This window comes from Suricata suricatta, chromosome 9 (genome assembly GCF_006229205.1).
Source record: "Suricata suricatta isolate VVHF042 chromosome 9, meerkat_22Aug2017_6uvM2_HiC, whole genome shotgun sequence".
NCBI lineage: Eukaryota > Metazoa > Chordata > Mammalia > Carnivora > Herpestidae > Suricata > Suricata suricatta.
The window spans coordinates 135,680,019-135,702,162 of NC_043708.1; the positions used below are offsets into that span (position 1 = coordinate 135,680,019).

At 42.5% G+C, this 22,144-nt stretch overlaps 1 protein-coding gene across 2 annotated transcripts in view; it reads right to left on the minus strand.

Annotated features, from left to right (window-relative positions):
* The window catches only part of IQGAP1 (IQ motif containing GTPase activating protein 1), a 97,217-nt gene that overhangs the window by 53,039 nt on the left and 22,034 nt on the right, over nucleotides 1-22,144 (minus strand). For both annotated transcript variants that reach the window (XM_029952557.1, XM_029952558.1), the window contains exons 2-8: nucleotides 16,539-16,695; nucleotides 14,790-14,867; nucleotides 9,967-10,043; nucleotides 4,077-4,144; nucleotides 2,866-2,979; nucleotides 1,924-2,102; nucleotides 1,122-1,206 (exon numbers count right to left, since the gene is read on the minus strand). In XM_029952557.1, the coding sequence (XP_029808417.1) occupies nucleotides 1,122-1,206; nucleotides 1,924-2,102; nucleotides 2,866-2,979; nucleotides 4,077-4,144; nucleotides 9,967-10,043; nucleotides 14,790-14,867; nucleotides 16,539-16,695 (758 nt within the window). The remainder of the gene's footprint in view (nucleotides 1-1,121; nucleotides 1,207-1,923; nucleotides 2,103-2,865; nucleotides 2,980-4,076; nucleotides 4,145-9,966; nucleotides 10,044-14,789; nucleotides 14,868-16,538; nucleotides 16,696-22,144) is intronic.

Here is a 22,144-nt window from a genome sequence, read left to right on the forward strand (position 1 = left end):
CACATAATTTACACACATTATCTGATCATCTGCATAACAACTTGTGCCACAGGTGCCCAAGGTCACAGAGCTATTAGTAAGAGGCCAAGAGGGGCACCTGGGTGGCTCAGTCAGTTGAGCCTCTGGCTTCAGCTCAGGTCATGATCTCACAGTTCATGAGTTCGAGCCCCACATCAGGCTCTGTGCTGACCGCTAGCTCAGAGCCTGGAGTCTGTCTCAGATTCTATGTCTCCCTCTCTCTCTGATCCTTCCCTGCTCACACACACTCTCTCTCTCTCTCTCAAAAATAAATAAAACATTAAAAAAAATTTTTTAATAAATAAACGCTAAAAAATTTTCTTAAAATAAGAGTCCAAGAGACCAAATCCCAGGTCTGACCCACTCCAGAATGGAACTCTTTCATGAGTCATGAAATAGAGTGACTATGGGAGACAATTAGGCAAATGAGTTTGTATGGAAAGTACTACCCATAAAATACCACATAGAGAACTCCACTAGGCTAGGGGTCTGCATACTGTCCAGGAAATAGGAAGGGACTAATGCAGGTTCTTTAGCAGAAGAGTGACAAAGTTAAAATGATGCTTTCAAGAAATTAATTTCTCAGAAGCATGTAATGCATACATACAGAAAACATTTTTCATTTCCTTTCTGTTTAAAAACATGTTTTGAAAAGGATATGCATAAAAATGCCAATAGTGGTTATTTCTAGGGGATGAGGGGCTAATGTTTTGTGTATTTTTTGCTTACTTCTAGATAACTTGTATTACTCTCTGAAAGAAAAATAAAACTGTAATATTACTTTAAAACTAGGAAAAATCACTATTTCAATTTTTTAAGAAGTGCACTAACACAGGGTGACGGAGTGAAATTAGCCAACAAGGCAAGTCCAGAAGCAAGAGCAGGTGAGCAGAGAGAGCAGCGAGGGGCTGCCTGAGGACAAGGAGCTAAGACAGAAGACAGACATGCGAACACAAAAAAATAGTAATAAGCAACTGTTCCTAACCAAACCCACTCTTATCTAAAATAAACAAAGTTAAACCATGTCATCGGCACAAGAATAAATCCACCCTCACGTTACTCGGTAACACCCCTCCAGGTACCTGACTCAGGGACATACTTACTATTGACTTTGTTTATATTGCCTTGAATTTCAGCTTGAGTGAGCAGCTCCTCATAAACGTCCCTTTCTCTCTCAGAGTTTTCTGTCTGAAGATGAGTAAAAAGTGTCATAAATCAGGTCTCTGAAAGACCCACAGCAACATACTTGAACTTCTCCCCCACTGTAACAGAATGAAGAGGAAGGGTGTGGCTTACAATCCTTAATGAAGCACCGCTTCATTCTGTTGTGAGATGCGACACAAATACCAACTAAAAACCTAAAGAGCAGATCTACTTGTTAATGACAAGCCCAAGGATTCTTCTAGAGTCGAAGAACATGAGCCTGAGCAGGAAGCCCGGGTGAGCCCTGTCCTGCCCGCTGTGAGCCTGCATCCTTGTCCCAGGCTGAGCAGAATGGGCACGCCCAAGGACCGGGTCTCCAAGCTTCCCGTTGGATTGCACAAAATTCAAGAATAAAATAAAAGTCAAAATGGAATCTAATAACAAAAGACTGCATACTGTGTAAATCCATTAGCATTTGTGTATAAGTCCTAAAAAGGCAAATATAGCGATCTGTTCGGATTGGAGGTTGCCTAGCTAGTAGGGTGAAGGGCAGGGGGTAGGGAGCAGCAGAGGCTGCCTGTGAAGAGGGACCTGGGGACTCTGGGGATGATGGTTTAGTAACCATATATATTTGTCAAATTTCATCAAACCATACATATAAAATGAGTGAATCTTATTGTGTGTAAATCATACTACCAGAAAACGGATTTTAAAAATGGACTTATATTGAACAATAGAAAGAACAGACATTGCATTACTTACCCTGTTTTTAGCATTTGTCATCTTCTCCTGCTTGGCCTGATAAAGCACATCCTGGTAAGTGGAAGCCAAGGGATCTTCAAGATTTACAAGCATGGCGTTGGGGTTTCTCAGAGCCGCAAACGTGTCAGCTGGAATTCTACGGTCAATAGCTTCATTGATGGCAATAACGGCAGCATGCACTAAAAAAAAAAAAAAAAAAAAAAAAAATTCAAAACCTAGAACACTGAGGTTATGCAGAGTAAGGGACATACATGACACCTACAAAACACCATGAAACCCCCTGATGCAGAGAAAGGCTCGTGACGACAGAGGAACAGTGACGGGTTGGAGGAATGGCCCCCTGCGTCCCGTAAGCCTCGTCTCTTCCTTCAGATGCACAGAGCCCCAGCTCTGCCTGTGGTCCACGTCTGCAAGGCTGTCTGGAGTCTCACAGGGAAATATTCATGAAAGAGTCTTGCAAGGAGTGTACATTTTGGAAATGTTCACCCTTATTCATCGTATAAATATGATAAAAAAAAAAAAAAGAAACTCCAAGAGGGGCTGAAATGTAGAACTCAATTTCTGAATGCTTTCATGATCATCAGAACCAATCATTTACTCCCAAATAACAGCAGCACAGAAGACGGCAGCGGCATTCCCACTGCATCCACCGGGGCACCTGGGGGCCTCGTCCATTAGGCGTCCAACCTCGGCTCAGGTCATGAGGTTCATGGGTTTGAGCCCCACAGTCAGCGGGATTCTCTCTTCCTCTCTCTCTGCCCCCTCCCCACTCACACTCTCGCTCGCTCACACACACACTCTCTCTTTCTCTCTAGCTTAAAAAAAAAAACTACACCTACTGACTTGCTAGCAAAATTCCTAATGTCCAAGACCATCGTCATAGCATTCGTCACTGAAAGTGGGAGCAACAATCCTGTTTGAACCAACAAAATGTCTTCTTACATGCAGCTTCATCCACTGAGAGTTCGTTAGCCAGGATGCCCCCGATCTTGCTGAAGGCGGGCATCTGGATCCCGTACTTCTCCAGTTCAATCTTCATGTTGTTGATTTCCTCTTCTACAGGAAGAGATGAAGACCCAGGTGAGCAAGTTAAGCACCTTCCCACAACTCAGAGAAAGAAACAGGTGGTAGCCACGTCGTAGGGTAGATACAATGATTTATTTAATGAGAGAGTATGTGAAAAGCACTTAACAGAGTATCCGGCACATAACATACACTGAGTAGACATTAACTATTATTACTATTATCAAGAGCATCAAAAATAACCAGAATGTGAGAACAGCCCTACAGAAAATAGTTTTTCAAAACTGCTACTTGCAGCCTTCCGACAATGAACTTATGACTGGAGCAACTGCGCAGGGAGCTCAACAAGTGCCCCGCAAGCCAGCCAGGCCGTCTCAGGCTTTGTGCACCAAGTCACTAGCTGCTACTAAACAATTTTCCTTCTAAGGCAGGAAGCCAAATGATAAAGGAAACATGTGAGGTTTGGCCCTTTGCCCTAGGTCTGGTGAACAACTTCCCTAGAAGGAAAAATATCATAGATAAAAGTTTTATTAAAGTTAAAATTCCCAAGCCTACAAATTAATGGCCAGTTCAAAAGATGTGAATCTATATTACCCCTAACCAATACTACCGATGTTCTTTTTCTCCCCAGGCCCCCATCTCTTCAAGCGAGCATCTGACTATAGCAAATACACAAAGTATTAGGTAAATAAGCTAAATTTTTTAATTAGTTAATTGTCACCTGTGCATTATCTCAGTCCCCATAGCACCACCCCTTGCTCTGCCCACAGTAGGGACTTGCTAGAAGGGAAAGGGAAAGACTAAGTTTTTTCACCATGCATGGACATTTAATATTAGATGTTAATATGGTATTATGTATTTGCTGTTTATATATTAATACCATTCCCACTTTACATATAGGAAAATGGAGACTCACTAATCAGACCCATGTCAGAAACTAGAAAACAGAGCTTAAAATTCCAACTTTAGCATTCTTCTCAGAACACCAGGAGAAATAAGTTACTTATCCTTCTTTGATCTCCGTTGTCAGAGTATTTTTAAAGCCCTCTGTTTTTAAGATTGCTACTGTTGACTCTCCAGGCTATTTCCACATAAATCAAGCATTTCCTGCCAAGTTTGCAACTCCTTACCTGTGAAGTCAACCTTTCCATATAGGTCTTGAATCTGAGGAGCCAGGCCTAGTTTGAACAGGTACAAACTAGAAGACACGATATGCAAAAAAGAGTGAGGCCTCCCACTGCACCGAGCTGCTGCTCTGAGACCGAAGGGGACAGGCCGCAGACACGAAGAACACAAACACTCGAAACACAGACTCCTTGCACGCTGCCATCTTCCCCTCTGCAGTTACCACGCTTCACCTCAGAACCTTTTTCTGGTTTTACATAACGTTGTCCTAGAAAGTCACATAATGTAGTGCAAAAAGCACCGGACTGGGACTGAGAAGACACAGGTTCAAGTCCCAGTCCTGGTACAAATCCAGTGTGTAATTAGATGTGAACATACATGTGAATACAATTAATCTAAGTGGAGAATCTTCACTTCTGTATACCTTCCTGTGATCAATAACCTTTAAGTAATAAGATACTTGAGAAAAGTCTCATGAAAATGCTTCAGATTAAAAGTCTTCTTTAAAGTGAGTTCAGGGGCACCTGGGTGGCTCAGTCGGTTAAGCGTCCAGGCTTTGGCTCAGGTCATGATCTCACCGTTCATGGGTTCGAGCCCCACATCAGGCTCTGTGCTGACAGCTAGTTAGAGCCTGGAGCCTGCTTCAGATTCTATGACTCCTTCTCTCTCTGACCCTCCCCTGCTCGTGCTGTCTCTCTCAAAAATAAATAAAAAACGTTAAAAAAAATTTTTTTAATAAATAAATAAAGTGAGTTCAGGCGCGCCTCAGTGGCTCAGTCTCTTAAGGGTCTGACTTCAGCTCAGGCCATTACCTCACGGTTTGCGAGTCTGAGCCCCGCATCGGGCTCTGTGCTGACAGTTCTGTGGAGCCTGCTTCAAATTCTGTGTCTCCCTCTCTCTCTGCCCCTCCCCTGCTCACACTTTGTATCTCTCTCTCTCTCAAAAACAAACATTAAAAATTTTTTTAATAAAATAAATAAACTGAATTTATATTACTGATGGAAAAGTTTCATTCAGGTAATTTATGAGTTTTAAAGTAAACATTATATATATTTACTGTTTAAACAAAAAATCTAGTAGACTTCAAATTTATGAAGGCAGGAACACTAAGTCTTGTTCACCAATGTCTACCCAGAATCTATTAATAAATATTTCTATTTCACAGATGGATAACTGGATAAGTAAATGTCTGTAAGCCTGAGTTAGCCTAACTGGATTCTAAGGACCCAGCAGATCAGAAGCAGTAAATTAGAAGGGTACTTGACAAAGATAGACATGGCCAAGACACTGGCAGCCTAGCAACAAGGGAATAAATATAAAACACCCTAAGAAACACATCATAAAAATGCAAAAGAATAATCTACAGTTTTTGCAAGAAAATCTATACACCTCAGTATTATCTAAACACAAATATGGATCATGCACATTCACAGAACTGATCAGAATCTAAATTATATAATAAACTCAAATATAGAATCTAAAAAACAACAACAACAACAAAACCAGCCAAGTATTCTGAAAACACATTCGAATTTATGCATTCAGAGTAACTATCTTCTCAAATAAATACAAGTATGAACCATACATATATGATTAAGTGGTTTTTCTTTTTAGAGTAAAATGCTCAACACAAAACTACACAAAGTTCCTCTCAGAAGATTTTAAATCTAGTCTACAAATTTTCCAAAGCAGATTAGCCAGTGACATTCTCTACCTGTAATGTGTACCCCCTGCAGGTGTTACTTCTCCTACTATGTCCCCCCTGCACTCCAATTAGTAAGAAATTAGGAAGAATTTCTTCCTCTTTTATTTCTACTCTGGAAGAGGAAAGAGGCCACCACACTTGAAGAAATTGCAAGAGTGTCATTTTCACAGCCTCACGGGTGAATTCGTGTTCAAGGTCTTCCAGTGGTAAATTAAAGCTGTCAGGACGCCATTAGCTGCTACGAATAAGTAGAGAAGAACTAAGACACTGGCTCCATCTTTCTGTCACGTTAATGATCAGGAATAACTTAAGGAGATGGTGGAACTGTGAATATAATCACGATGACCTCAGGTCCTCCTGCGCAGAGGGAGTCACTGGCCTCAAAGCTGAAACTTTAAAGTCCTACCAGTAAACGGCCCTCTCCCATCTCTGCTCTTCTCCTGCGCCTGCGTTTACAAGTAACTGTTAGGGACCTACAATGTTTAGCTTGTACTGAGCTCAGGTTTATCTCTTCTTTTCTTTTTCCCTGTGTAAGCTGTACCTTACAGCAATGGAGAGGAGGCTCTCTTAGCCTGCCAGGATTCCTGTTCCCTTTGCCGACTGCAGGGTAACCTGGGAGAAGTCGCTATGCTGATCCCCAAGATCTTAAAGACAAGCAGAGCAGGTGACAGGAAGCAGAATGTAGCACAGTCCAGGATACCTGGTCTAAATTCTTTGGGTTAGATATGAATTTAGATTTCTCAGATATTAAAATGTTTGATAGTATATATAGTATTACATAATGTTTATTTAAGTGCATACAGTACTCTAAGGCATCGCCAGCAAGCCTTGAGGCAGCACCCCTAAACACACTACTGTTCTGCAGAGAAACACACACACACACAATCACAGTAAGTAGACAGATATTCTAAATAACCTCAATTAATTCTGATCAGATTTTGCCAACAAATGAGTTTGAACCAAACTTAAACATAATTTTCAGCTTTTACATTTTTAGGATATAGGATTATGGGTCAATTTAATCCCACAATCAGTTCTTAGAAAGATAAAACATCAGAGGATATGCTAATATATGCAAAATAATAAAGAATTAGGGTCTTATCTGATGGTGGAATGTAATCCAGAAAAGTAATTTAGCAGTGACTATCTCTGGAATAATGCTGGTCAAGACTTTAAGAAGGAAGGAAGGAAGGAAGGTAGGTAAGAGGGAAGGAAGTAAGAGGAAGGAAGGTGAGAAGGAAGGAGGGAGAGAGGGAGGGAGGGAGGGAAGGAAGGAAGGAAGGAAGGAAGGACGGAAACAGGGAGATAAGGCTTCCTTGTCACTACTGACCCAGAAGGGAGCCAGTGTCCCACCCAGCGCAGTGAGGCGAGGAATCTGCCCCCACACTGCTGTCCTGTGTGGTACAGAAGGGCCTCCGAGCAGGGATAAACTGCCTGTGTATCAAGGGCTGCACACCCTTCAGGAAAAACACTCTCGGGAGGAAAGAAATCATAAATCACCAACCAGAACACAATGCTCTGTATATACTTTCTAAGCACGGGCTGCGAACTGAAGGGAAATGAAAAGCAAGAGCAGACTTCCTTCTCTCCCGATTCTGCCTCCATCATGAGAGAGGCAGACTTACTTCATCTCCAGCTCAGAGACTCCGAAGGCTGAGGACCCAGGTTACACCGCGGACGGCCATGGCTGCAGAACTCGCAGAGAGTTCCGCCAGCTCGGCCTCTTGCCTGCCAAGTTCACATATCCATTGTGGCACAACCTTCACAAGGTTATCAACACAGACCTCACGTAACACTGAGCCGATCACAATACTCAGAGTTAATCTGATTTTGGCTCAGATGCATGGACAGATCCCACCCATTCCTAAAAATTCTTATGTTTTTCTTGTTTGTCCAATATTATGCTATGTACCTTGGGGGGAGGGGGAAGAAATGTAAAGCATGACCTCTGTCTCTGAGATGCTAAAAAAGTAATAGAAAGACGGTAAACACATAAAAGAAACAATATAACTTAGAAACAAAGAAATACAGAAGTTTGGACAAAGAAATGGGCTGGAGTTACTGGAAATCACAAAACACCACAACGAAGGTGGGAATTCAATGAAAACTTGACTGGATACACGTGAAGTCATCTGATAAAAACAAAATACCATTTCCCTTTCTCATTTATAGGGCATAAAGTACTCCCTTGAGCAAGAGAAGGGGAAGGAAGATTTGTTATATGTACGACTGTGACCCAAGCACTTACTGACTACCTAGCGATATGCCAGGCATCGAAGTACTAGAGACACAAAGATAAACAGAAACAGTTCTTGCCCCCAGGGAGTCCACCCATAGCCAGCTACGAGAACAAACAACCGGAGGACGATGTAAAAGCCCCATAACGGAAGTAAGAGGGATGTGCAGGGGCTAGAAGAGCACAAAGGTGGGAAGGAGCTAATTTTACCATCTGAGGGAGAAACAGTAACAGAAGGTATCAACAACAGTGGGAGCTGGAGAAGAGCATGCGTTAACTCAGGGAGGAAAGGGTGAGGCGACGGAAACAATAACCAAAGGCACAAGAGTGTGTGACATGTCTACCATTTCTCAGCTATTTTCTTTCTTTTGTAGGTTTCAGACTGATTCCAGCAATACCGAGGGGCTGGCCCAAGTTCAATCAAACTGGAGACACAGGCTTCTCATGAGTCAATATTATATATATATACACATACACATATATTTATATATGTCATTACTATTTATTAAGCACACATATAGGATGCTTTATCAAGTGGGCAGCCCGGGGCACCTGGGGGGCTCAGTCATCGCCCACTTGCTTCTTCCACCTTCTACTTCAGCCCCATGGCTCCCAGGTGAGTGTGTAGCACCCCGACTCACCACACCACTGGCCCCGACTCCCACCCACCCGACAGCACCCCTCTCTCCACGCAAACCACCTCTCCCTCCCAGGACAGTACTCTGGTGATTCTGAGAGCCAAGGACCTGAAATTAAGTCATCTCCCAACTTTACTATGAAATTATGAAAAAACTGTACTTTGTTTCAGTTCCTATTTATCATGCTTGTTTGACATAAAAATTACTGAACAAACAAATGGCTTGGTGAGGACCTAGAAACTCATTAAGAATCAGCCATTTGGTGTTTGCTGATGTTATTTGAAGAGTTGACAAAATTCAGTTATACTACTAAAGTATTAAGACTGCATTTTAAAAAAACTTTTTTACTGTTTTTATTTATTTTAGAGAGAGAGAAAGAGAAAGACAGCATGAGCAGGGGAGGGTCAGAGAGAGAGGGAGACACAGAATCTGAAGCAGGCTCCAGGCTCGGAGCCGTCAGCACAGAGCCTGATGCGGGGCTCGAACCCATGAACGGTGAGATCATGACCTGAGCCGAAGCCAGACGCTTAACTGATTGAGCCACTCAAGCGTCCGAAGACTGCATTTTTAAAATGCAGCTACTGGCTTGCAGCAAAATAGTAAACAATAAAAGTTTTGAAATGTATATACTTTTTGCAATTTTCAAGAAAATTCTTTAAGAAATTTTAGTGAAAAAGAAAGGAACTGCATCCCAATTAAGATGCACGATTCACAGGAACAGTGGATCAATAATGAAACACTATACTGTTTTCAGCGCCAATTATCTGCTATTATGGGAATAAATAAATCTCTTCTCTCTGCTCCCTAGGAAAACACAGCTGTTTCTCACCATTTTGTTAAGACAACAGTCTTCTATGCTATTTGAAAAATCTGAAGCTAATGCAAAAACTCTTTTGTTACGCCAGGGACAAAAAGCTGTATTTTCAATTCAGATGTTGTTCCTAAACTGTTTTAAATTGAGACAGAACTGACATATTTCTGATATACAACACAATGATTCAACAGATGTATACACTGTGAATCGTTAGCCACAATGTCTTACTAATGTCCACCGCCACACAGTTACTTTTTCCCCTTGTGCTGAGAACTTTTATGACCTACTCTCTCAGCAACTTTCAAATATACAGTGCACGGTTGTTAACTATATTCTCTATGTGGTACATTACACCCTCAGGATTTACTTATTTTATAACAGAAAGCAGGTAAGTTTTGACCCCCTCCATTTCGCCTGCCCCCCAACCCCCACCTCTGGCAAGTCAGCCACCTGTTCTCTGTATCTACGTACACTGTTCACTCTACCAAGAAAATCTCATTACCTGAGTGCGTGAATACAGTAGATACATCTTGGCATGTTTTTTCGATCGTAGATATCTGTTGTTTCTGGGTAAAAAATCTAAGGAGAAACAAGAGCAGCAGAGTGAGGTATGCATGTGCTGGATCACTCACCAGTCATCGATAATACAAATGAAACAGTCAGAAAACATCATTGCCATTCAGCAAGTAACTTCGTTAGGGGGAACAGACGATTCATCCCAAGTAATACAAGGAATAAAATGCTGTAAAACAATAAAAAAGCACTAGTTGGAAAAACCTCGTCTGGCCAGCGCACGGAGTTTCACCAGGTACGTGAAGGGGTCTGCTTACTGCAGACTCAGGCGTGAGCAGCTGAAATCACCAGCAAACGTAGGAAGCTCTGAGGGTCAACAGTCTTCCCAGCTCTTATATACCATGTGCCTAGACTGAGTAATAACTAAACAATGAACATTTCCTTAGGTGCTTTCGAGTGTGCCAACTACTACAGTTAGGCACTGGAAAAAACTACAAAAAATTAAAATGTGTTACGTGTGGGGCACCTTGCTGCCTCAGTTGGTGGAACACATGACTACTGATCTCGGGGTTATGAGTTCAAGCTCTGTGTTGGGCATAGAGATTACTTAAAAATAAAATCTTTTTTAAAATGTATTACATGCTTGGGAAAAGTGAAAAGACACAAGACGAAGTATCTGGAACAGAGGATATGCATGGGATGTGGAAGATAGGGGTTCTCCTTGGTAGCACTTACCACAAATAATCAGTTGCTTGTGTTATTATCTGTTTGACCCCCTCCAACGGACTACAAGCTACATGAAAGGCAAGGACTAGGTCTCTGTTGTTCAATGCCAACCCCAGAGCCAAGGTCATGGAAGGGGCTCTGTGTTTAACGAATTAACGAACGAGGCTGAGTGGGAACACAGTAGGTTTAGATTGGGAGTAATCTTCAATCTCAAGACCTGTCTGTCTTCGTGGTGACGCGGCACTCTACAACTCGTTCTATAACGTAGGGGGAGCAGGGTAACAGTGGTTTGGAGACATGAAAGACTGAATTATGGGGCGATCAGAAGAATCTAGATGAGTAGTTAAAGGCCTTAACTAGGCAGTAGGGAGAGTACTGCAGCACCTTGTACCCATTCGAGTCCGTAACACATTGTGTTTGCGTTCATGCTTTTTTCATAATACCTGTGGCTCTCTTTCTAGTTGAGCCACCCTTCCCAAAAAAAAGTACAGCCTACATTTTAGAAAGTAATAGAAAAATACGATTGCGTAGGGTAGGATGTAATCAGATTAAGAGGACCTTGAACGTCAGACAAGTTTGAACTTGATATGCAGGCCATAGAGAAGTCCTAGCTCTGGAGCCAAGGATAAAAACAGAACCTCGGGAAGATCTGACTGGAGACAGGACACAGGATATACCGAATAGTGGAGAAATTGAAGCTAAGGAGGCAGGCTGATAAGCAGTTTGAACAGATAAAAGGAACATTTCAAATATATGAGGAAGGCTTGGGGAATAAGTGGATTTAGGAGCCAAGGTAACCTAAGACTCTGAGACAGGATGACTGGGGAAATGAAGACAGGCTATGATTTAGTATAGAGGTGGGAGGCTCACTTGGGGGAAAAGCAAGGTTCACTTTCAGCTAGAAGGAGTTCTAGCTAAGAGAGACCTAGCCAAGGAGACCTGTCCAGCAGCCATTTGAAGACAATGGGTTTATCTTATAGTAAAGTCTTCAAAATAACTGAAACCAAGAGAATGAGAGAATGTAGCTAAAATAAGGATTGCATCTTGAGGGACACCCACCATTATTAGGAAATGAGAGGCAGAACACATGAGGAAGACAGGACTAGCTGAACAGTTTTTTTTTTTTATTAATAGTAGTTCACTGTCAAGTTGGTTTCTATATAACACTCAGTGCTTCTCCCCACAAGTGCCCCCCCATGACCATCGCCCCCTTCCCCTCTCCCCCTCTCAATTCGTTTTCAGTATTCAATAGTCTCTCATAATTTGAGTCCCTCTCTCTCCCCAACTCTCTTTCCCCCTTCCCCTCCCTATGGTCCTCTGTTAGGTTTCTCCTATTAGACCTATGAGTGCAAACATATGGTGTCTGTCCTTCTCCGCCTGACTTATTTCGCTTAGCACGACACCCTCGAGGTCCATCCACGTTGCTACAAATGGCCAGATTTCATTCTTTCTCATTGCCATGTAATACTCCATTGTATATATAAACCACATCTTCTTGATCCATTCATCAGGTGATGGACATTTAGGCCCTTTTCATGTTTTGGCTACTGTTGAAAGTGCCACTATGAACATTGGGGTACATGGGCCCCTATGCATCAGCACTTCTGTATCCCTTGGGTAAATCCCCAGCAGTGCTATTGCTGGGTCATAGGGGAGTTCTACTGATAGTTTTTTGAGGAACCTCCACACTGTTTTCCAGAGCGGCTGCACCAGTTTACATTCCCACCAACAGTGCAGGAGGGTGCCCATTTTTCCATATCCTCACCTAGCTGAACAGTTTTAAAACAATTTAAAAATCGAAGTCAAAATTGCAAAATAGTTCCTGGAGGAAGCGGCCAACAGGAAAAATTATAATAAAAAGACAAAAGGGGTAAGAACCAAAAGCTTATCACCTTAAGTTTCTGTATTTAACCTACATGTACCACATAAAGAGATTAGGGAAGAGCATCCCCCAAAAAACCATACACACACACACACACACACACACACACACACACACATGTATGTGTATATGTACATATATGTGTGTGTGTGTGTGTATTTTCAATTATGATCATACATTTTATTATGGGCAACAATTTTTAGGCTAGGTATCATTAGTTCACATGACTCAAGTCTTCTGGACCTGAACCATGCAGGGCAGACAATTCAAAGGCTGCTGTCCCCGAAAGCCTTTGAAAGGGAATTCTGTGTTTGGTGCAACTTCGGTCCAGGACAATACACTACCATTAGTAAACCAAAACAGTAGTAAAATTAAATCATTAAAAAAGCATTTTGTAGTAACAATACTACTCATAATAGCACATATTAACAAAGTTTTTAGTCCCATTTATAAAGGTTAAATCATCACTGCCAATGGGGCATACTACATAAAAAACAGACACAAGAAGATACAAGTGCACAGAAAGGCAGAAGGGGTGTATGAACTTGACATCCTGCCTTTCCTGACATTTGTGGGGCCTGATTCTCAAACCTACCAGTGTGAGAACAGAACTGCAGGACTCAGCTCTGTTAAAAGAGAGGACAAAAGCTGGAGTTCTCCAAAGACTTGGCTCTGGATTGAACTCAATTCAAGACACAGGTATGCAAAACTATGCTAAATATCCAATGTTCGCTTCTGAGTGGTTCTAGCCACATTCAGGTACTCACCAACTCCCTTTTTTCCCCTCATCTTTCTTTGGTTACAACAATTTAGACTTTACAGGAAATCATAAAGATTTCCTTAATCTCATTCACACAGAAATGAAAACTATCTCCTTGCAGACTTTTCCCAAAAATATTCACTTTTTCATTAAAACAGCAATCTCACTTTAGCCAGAACACGAACTCTTGTTTTGGTTTTTCCCCCAACTTCACACATCACAAACGACTCCCTTTGTCAATACAGATTGATATCATCCTTTCTAATGGCTGTACTGGTGCTTGACTGGCTGCAGCACGATTAACACTCCTAGCGGAGGAATATGTGGGTGCTATCGATCTTTCCTATCTAAGCAATGCTGAGAAAGTCTTACATATCCGTCTTTTGGGGCTTGTCAGATTTACTGGGAAGGATAAATTCCTAGAAGTAGAATCCGATAGGGAAGACAAAAAGGAAGAGAAAAGAGGTCCACGCCTCTAAGAGTTGACAATAGAGCACGGCTTTATGGATTCCAGATAGGAAAGGGGGGCGGGGGGACAGGAGGAGGGCCTAGAGATGACAATCTCACTAAGAGGAATGCCGAAAACCTCCTGAGAACACGCGACGATGCACACTTCCTCCAGACTCATCCACTGTTCACATTAAATATGTGCGGTCTCTGTCTAGCAATTCTATCTCGAGAAAAATGTTAACAACAAAAAAACTACAACCATCACCAAAACAAAATATAAGAAGTACATGTCATCATATTGCCTCTATGATTTGAAACATAAAATAATAACCCACCATGCTCTCTTACAAGTATGATTATTCTGCAGCTGGAAAATGACACTTCTAAAGTATTTCCTCATATTTCCTAAAGTCAAATTTTAATTTAACAACTTTGTGAATGAAAGCAACAACAACAACACTGAATTGTATACTTTCAAAAGGTAGATAGGTAGATTTAGGGGCACCTGGGTGACTCAGTCAGTCAGTTAAGCATCTGACTTTGACTTTGGCTCAGGTCAGGATCTCACAGGTCGTGAGTTCAAGCCCCACCTTGGGCTCTGTGCTGACAGCTCAGAGCCTGGAGCCTGCTTCAGATTCTGTCTCCCTCTCTCTCTGCCCCTCCTCCAACTTGTGCTCTCTCTCAAAAACAATTATTTAAAAAAATTTTTAAAGGTAGATTTCATGGTACATGAATTTTAATCTAAGTCTACAATTTGATATAGTAAAGGTAAATGACATCATAGGGAATTTCTCTAGGAATGAGGAATAAAAGAAAAAGAACAAAACTATTTCCTAAAACAAACAGAAGAAAGAGATCCTTTAGTACTTAAAAAAAAAAAAAAAGTAAAGAAAATCACCGAAGATTCAATTGAGAATAATTTTACAGGCAGAACGAGAACTACATGCCAAGACAGCCTTATCTAAGCGCGAAATATGAATACCACATAAATTACCTTCGGCAATCCAATCTCATCCATGGCATTCAACCACTGAATCACATTATCAGTATGTCTAAAGTGCAGGCCAGTTGCCTAGAACAAAGAGAGACAATTAGACGCTGTTGGCAACATTGAAGCAAACACTAAATACAGGCTCTTCGCAAGGCCCCCGTATGAGACATTGCAGGGTCCTCTTAAATTTAAGGTCTGTCTGCAGCATTATGTTAAGATTCCAATCCCCAAAACCCAGATCCACATCGCAGCTCCCCTCACTTAAAACAATCTGGAGTCAGCCAGGCTGACTCAGTCGGTAGAGCATGCGACTCCTGATCACAGGGTTGTGAGTTTGAGCCCCACATGGGGTGTATACATTTATTTAAAAACTTAAAATCTTAAAAAAAAATTAAAAAGAACCATCTGGAGAATCTTCCTGTATAGTTGTGCTCCAGAGAACATGATCTTTGGAATTCAATTATCTCAGATTCAGTTCCTGGCGTGGCTGTCTACTGGTGACACTGGGCAAGTCTCTTCACCCTGTTGAGTTTCCCCATCTGTAAAACCCACTGTACGTGTCTGATGTAAAGACGAAATGGGAGAATGTACAGAAAGCACTCAGTGTGGTGACAGCAGGCAAAGGTACTCACAGACTGACATATTATTAAATATATTAATCAAGGTTTTGATACTACACAAATATCCCCTCTAAACCTCCATGTCTGCTATTCTTCAGAAAGGTTTACTCTCCAGAGGGGAGGAGGGACAGGGCTACTGTGTTTACTCCTGTGCAGTCTCCGCTCTTCTCTAACTGTCTTGCTGCTGGGGGGCCCTGGGTGGCTCAGTAGGTTAAGCGTCAACTTCACCTTGGGTCATGATCTCCCGGGTCTGGAGTTCAAGCCCTGCATCGAGCTCTGTGCTGACGGCTCAGAGCCTGGAGCCTGCTTCTGACTCTGTGTCCCCGCCCCCCACCTCTCTCTCTCTGCCCCGCCCCCACTCGTGCTCTAAACATTAAAAAAAAATTTTTTTTAATGTCTTTCTTCTCTGTTGCTCTGTCCCACGTGGCATGCCGCTCAACAGAACAGCTTAGAAAAGGAAAGCTTCTCTTTGGGACGTTAATGTTGGTTTACCTACACCACCCTTGTCCTTTTAATTTAAACATAAAACATAAAAATCGCTTTTGGTTCTGTCTTCATCCTTAGCTCATTCCAAGTTCTGGCCCAATTCCTATGGTTGCCCGCTTACATCTGCTCTTGGTTTTTCAATCTTCCACTACCTTTTATGCTCATCCTTTTCCAAACAGGCGCTCATGGGAAAGCTCCCCCGCAACAGATTTTGGTCCCCGTCAACACTCCGACTTAACCTAGCAGTCTTCTTTTTCAGGGCGCTGGGCCACAGGAGTCAAACCCTTGCACGTACCTCGCGTTCTTGAAACTGGATTGCTTCCCAATTTACCTTAAACTGCCAGGGGGACCTTTAATTGAAGTAGTAATCCCCCCTGGTTACTTCCTCTACTTTTTAAGAAATAAAAAATTCATCAAGGACCATGATTTCTAGGGGTGCACCATCTTAAGAACTGTACCAGAAATACAGACAGCCATCTTTTTCTACTCTGACTTTGCACTCTTTCCTCCACTCTGCCAGACGTTTTCTGGTGTTGGAATAAACACACCTACACATATTTCTCAATAATTCTTAGACTGGATGAAGTCCACTAACCTTCTCTCCTAAGGTTTTGGAAATTAAAGCACCAAGCAAAGAAGGGCTCACCTTGTATCTGGTCTGCTCTCGATCGTAGATCTTCTTCAGGGATACCACTTTGGGAGAGAAGAAGTTTCCCAGCTTCGCAAGGTAGACCCCATTCCGTAGCCCCTCCTCCAGCTCTGTGGTGGGAGGCAGGTCTTCCCCAAGGCAAGCTTCCATCCACCTGTACAAAAGGGAAGAGGACATGAGGAGAGAGGGAAGGTCCGAGCTCTTCCTTAAGAGACTTTGAGCCTCATGTCCACTCTCCTTGGAGGAGTTGAAGTTCAACACAAGCAATACTCCTTTAAGATCCAATTTCACACACGCCTTTGTCCCGATCCAGTCAGATCTCAGAAGCGAGGAAATGAGGAAAAGTCCCAAGCATCACGCCCACCTTCCTCTCCACGCTGCTCTCCTCCTCCTGTCACAGCAGAGCCACCTGGCTCCTCAGACCCCAACTGCCCAGGAACCTCGAGCCCTGACCCTCGGTCCCTAAGTTATTCCTGCAGAACTCCTAAGAAAAACCATTTGTCACTGAAGCCACAATTTCAACTATTATGAAAATTTTAATTTATTGATGTTCTTTTCCAGTTTCAGAATCCACAAGGAAGGTCTAGGTTCAGATTTTGAGACTGTTTTGGCGTTATGTGAATAGCCAATTAACTCGGCTAAAATAGGGAAGGAAGTGCCAAAGGAAGCAGTAAAAATGAATTCGTGTTTTTCGGAAGGTGGGGGCTATAACGGGGAAAGGAAAAGAAAATTACATTTTCCCCCTAGAACACCTCTCAAGAGATTTCAGGCAGGCCCAAGATAAAGTACATCTGCATATATTTTCTGCCAACAGAAATGTAGGTAACTAAAAATCATTTAAGACAATGGTTTTTTTAAACCACTTACAAGTCACAGAATCCTTTGACTATGTAAGGAAATCCCTCCTCGGAGAAAAAAATGGGGTCTACCTTGCCATATACTTAAATTAATATGTCATTTCAGAGATTCCACTGTCTCCAGATTCAACACCCCTACTTTAAAACTACTCTACTTGGGGCACCTGGGTCCTGAGTTCAAGCCTCACAAAGGGCATAGAGCTTACTTTTATTGTGTGTGTGTGTGTGTGTGTGTGTGTGTGTGTGTGTGTGTGTGTAAAATTATTCTACCCCAATTTTATACTGCTAATGTTATCCCCACATTCTTCACCATACTGGTTAAAAAAACTCCCCAAATACTAGATATCACCTGGTCTATTTCACTAGTGTTAAATCTGTGAAAAGACAAATGAAAGAGTACTGAAAGACAGAGCCAGCTGCCAGCTGAAGTAAAAACTACATTTGCTCTCAAGTAGGACAACATAAAAATGAAGCATTTATAATGTTCACTGACATGCAGAAGCTTAAATTAGGAGGCAAATAAAATTGGAAGAAACATTTAACTATGTCATATTTTATAGACACACATATCCATGAAAATTTACAGGAAAACACGAGTGTACCAATAGAAAAACAGGCCAAATAATATGTACATGTATTTATGTATTTTTATATAATTCTTTGTATTAATAAAGTTGCTTCAAAGATATACAAGACTTAGATTTATCATGCTCATAGAAATTGTTACTTTTTTATAAACTGTTCCTTTTATAATTCAGAATAAACTTTCTTGTATTAATTCTATCTTTCCAAACTGAGACTACCTCTCAGAATTTTTAACCAAATGATAAGGAAAAGCAACAATTTCCTTGTTTTTCTCAAGTTCAATAGTCATTGTATGTGCTTAAATAAATAAATACTGGCTGCCTATAGGCCTGGCTGGAGAATTTTCTTTGTAGTTCCTATACCCGATGACGATAATGAGTTTTCACCTCTGGCTTTTCTTTCAGGTGGTAGAACCTAAATGTCGTGGGGGGTGGGGGGGAGGGAATGAATTTTCCAGAAGAGTTGTCCTAGTAACTAAACTCAGACACCAATTTGTAACCGCTACAAAATCCAATCCAAACCTCTGCCGGAGCCCGAAGACCAGAGGCCAGCGTGGGGAAGGACGCAGGCCGCTGGTGGGGAAAGCAGCCGTCGACCGAGGTGACCCCTCCGTATTTGACTGTCACACACCTGCTAGCAGCCCCTCCCCCCCCACCCCGGCTCTCGGGGGACAGTGGAACTTGCGGTCTGATAAAGGGAAACAAACCTAGGACAACGGCCGTCTAAGTCCAATGCTCTGAGGAGGAAAAAAACTACTTTTCTCCTCCAAACAAGGTAAACACAGAGGAAGCGCAGGCGCGTGCCTTCGCCTTGAATCAGAGCAGGTTTCCAAAGGGGCTTCGGGCCACATGAACGTCAGAGGGAGGGGACGCCCAGAGCAGCCTGGGCCGGCACCCGCCCCTCCCCAGGGAACGGTCCTGGGCAACGTCCTGCGCCGCAAAGCGCACCGTGCGCGTCGCCAACGGTAGCCAGGAAGGGCCCTGGCCCGGGGGCGGGGCAAAGGGGCACAGACCGCCTCCACGTGGGCACCCAGGGGTGCACCTCCGCCTCACAGCAGAGTACCGCCTGGCTCGGGGAAGAAAGTAAGTTAAATCAGGGCCCAACCCTTTGAAGAGTAGAGAGCACTAAGCAGGGTGCTATGTGACTCTCTAATTTTCAGTATCGGCCGAAGTCTAGACTCCAGGATGGTCCCAAGAATAGGCCACAATTCCTCCTGTCCGCCCTCCACGGCCATCCGAGACAGTGCCCCCTCGTCCACTAACCCACAGAATCACAAGCTGAGAGCCAGGAACTTAGAGCACGTCTAGGGCAAATCCCTTTGTGGTTCTGGTTTTATTTTTCAATCTAGGAATACATATCTATTAGAAAAAATTATTAGACATTTCTCAATCTTTTATAAATATTTTCCATGTTATTATACAATTTCTGAGGATCAAGTTACATAAAAATTCTACCAAGTGTTTAATTGGTCATCTATGTTGAACGCTTATGTCACTTTCAAATATTTTCAACTATTAAATAATACTCCAAGGTCCATCTTTGTACACAACGTTCTGTATTTGGAATTAATCCCTAAGGAAAGAACTTTAAAAGCAGAACTCCAAAATAAAAACCTATAAGCATTAAAGAAACATTTTTTTTATTGTCCAAAAGCTTACCCCAAGGCTGTACATATTTGCACAAGCCCCTCATTTTACAAGTTCAAGCAAGGCCTGTCCAAGGGCACCTGCTAGCGAGCAGCAAAGGCAGAATAACCCGAATCCTGCCTCAGTACCCGACTGGGCTTACCGCGTCCCTCCCAGAGCCTCACAGGGTGAGTTCCACGGGGCCGGCTAAACAGGGCAACGTGTCAGATCACATCCCCCAGGAAACCCCCCGGGAAAAAGGCTGGTTTTGCTCCGCTCTCTGTCCACCAAAAGGGTTTTAAGGATTTCAGTTTAACCCTAAGTCCACCACTGATTCTCAACTCGGATACAAAGTTTTCTTATAAAACGTAAGCATTTAATTTAGCTTTAGAAACACATGTATATATATTTTTTAAGATTTTATTTTTAAGTAATCTCTACCCCCAATGTGGGGCTCAAATTTACAAGCCTAAGATCAAGTTGCATGTTCTATCACCTGAGCTAGCCCAGAGCTCTTTGCTTTATAAAAATATTTTAAAATAAATCTACATGTAGATCGCTACCTTGTGTCACACACAAAAATCAACTCAAGGGGTGCCCGGGTGGCTCGATGGTTGAGCACCCAGCTTCGGCTCTGGTCATGATTTCAAGGTTCATGGGTTCAAGCCCCACATCGGGCTCTGTGCTGACAGCTCAGAGCCTGGAGCCTCCTTCAGATTCTGTGTCTCCCTCTCTCTCTGACCCTCCCCTGCTCGTGCTGTCTCTCTCTGTCTCTCAAAAATAAATAAAAAACAGTAAAACACACACACACACACACACACACACACACACACACACAAAATGGATCGAAGATTTAAATATAAGACCTGAAACCATAAATTCCTAGAAGAAAATACTGGATGTAAGCTCCTTGACATCAGTCTTGGCAATGACTTTTTTGGATTTGACACCAAAAGCAAAGGCATCAAAAGCAAATATAAAAGTGGGACTACACCAAAATAGAAGCTTCTACACAGGCAAAGGAAACCATCAACAAAATGAAAAGGCATCCTACGAAACAGAAGAAAATATCTGATAAAAGGTTAACATCCAGGGGTGCCTGGGTGTCTCAGTTGGTTAAGCAACTGACTCTTGGTTTTGTCTCAGGTCATGATCTCACAGTTTTGTGAGTTCCAGCCCCGAATCAGGCTCTGCTTCGGATTCTCTCCCTTCTCTCTCTGCCCCTCCCTGCTGCTTATAGGCTCGCTCTCTCTCTCAAAATATATAAACATTTTTAAAAGGTTAATGTCCAAATTATATAAAGAATTCAGGGGCACCTGGGTGGCTCAGTCGGTTAACCGCCGGGCTTCGGCTCAGGTCATGATCTCACAGTTCGTGGGTTCGAGCCCCGCGTCGGGCTCTGTGCTGACAGCTAGCTCAGAGCCTGGAGTTTGCTTCGGATTCTGTGTCTCCCTCTCTCTCTGACCCTCCCCTGCTCACACTGTCTCTCTCTGTCTCTCAAAAATAAATAAAAGACATAAAAAGATATTAAAAAAAAAAGAATTCATACAACAGCAAAAAAATACAAAAACAAAAAACCCCACAAACAATCCAATTTACAAATTGGCAGAGGAATTGAACAGAAAAGAAGATATACAATGGCAACAGGTACATAAAAAGGTGCTAATTGTCAGGGAAATGAAAATCAAAACCTCCAAGAGACATCACCTCACACTTATCAGAACGGCCATCATCAAAAGGGCGAGAGATAAGTACTGGGGAAGATGTGGAGAAAACAGAACCCAATCCTATGCACTATTGGTGGGAGTGTAAACTGGTGCAGCCACCATGGAGACGCAATGTGGAGGTTGCTCAAAAACTTAAAAATAAAGGCCTGCATGGACCCAGCAATCCCAAGCCTGGATTTATGGCCAAAGGAGATGAAAACAGGCTATCCCATGTTCACCGAAGCATTAATGACAATAGTCAAGATATAGAAACAACCTAAGTGTCCCTCAACAGCTGAATGCATACCAGAGATATGAGACAGACACATGTACACACACACACACACACACAGGATTATTATTCAGCCATGAGAAAGAAGGACATCCTGCCATTTGTGACAACACAGTGAACCTTGTGCGTGTTATGCTGAGTGAAACAGGCCAGACAAGGACCATACTGCATGGTATTACTTACATGTGAAATCTAAAAACAAAACTCACAGAAACAGTAAGAAAGTAGTTGCCAGGGGGCAGGGAGTAAGGGACACAGGGGGAGGTTGGCAAAAATGTACAAACTCTCAGCTGTAAGGGGAATACGGTCTGGGGCTCTAATGTAAAACATGGTGAGTACGGTTGAGAACTGTGTTCGTGTAACTGAAATTTGCTGAGAGCAGAACTTGAATGTTTTCACAAAAACAAAACCCAAAAGCTAATTTTGTAGGTGATGCATGTGTTAATTAACGAGACGAGGGGAATCCTTCCATAACGCAATCCTGTAGCAAATCCCCACAATGTACACTTTAAGTATCTTACAATTTATATGTTAATTA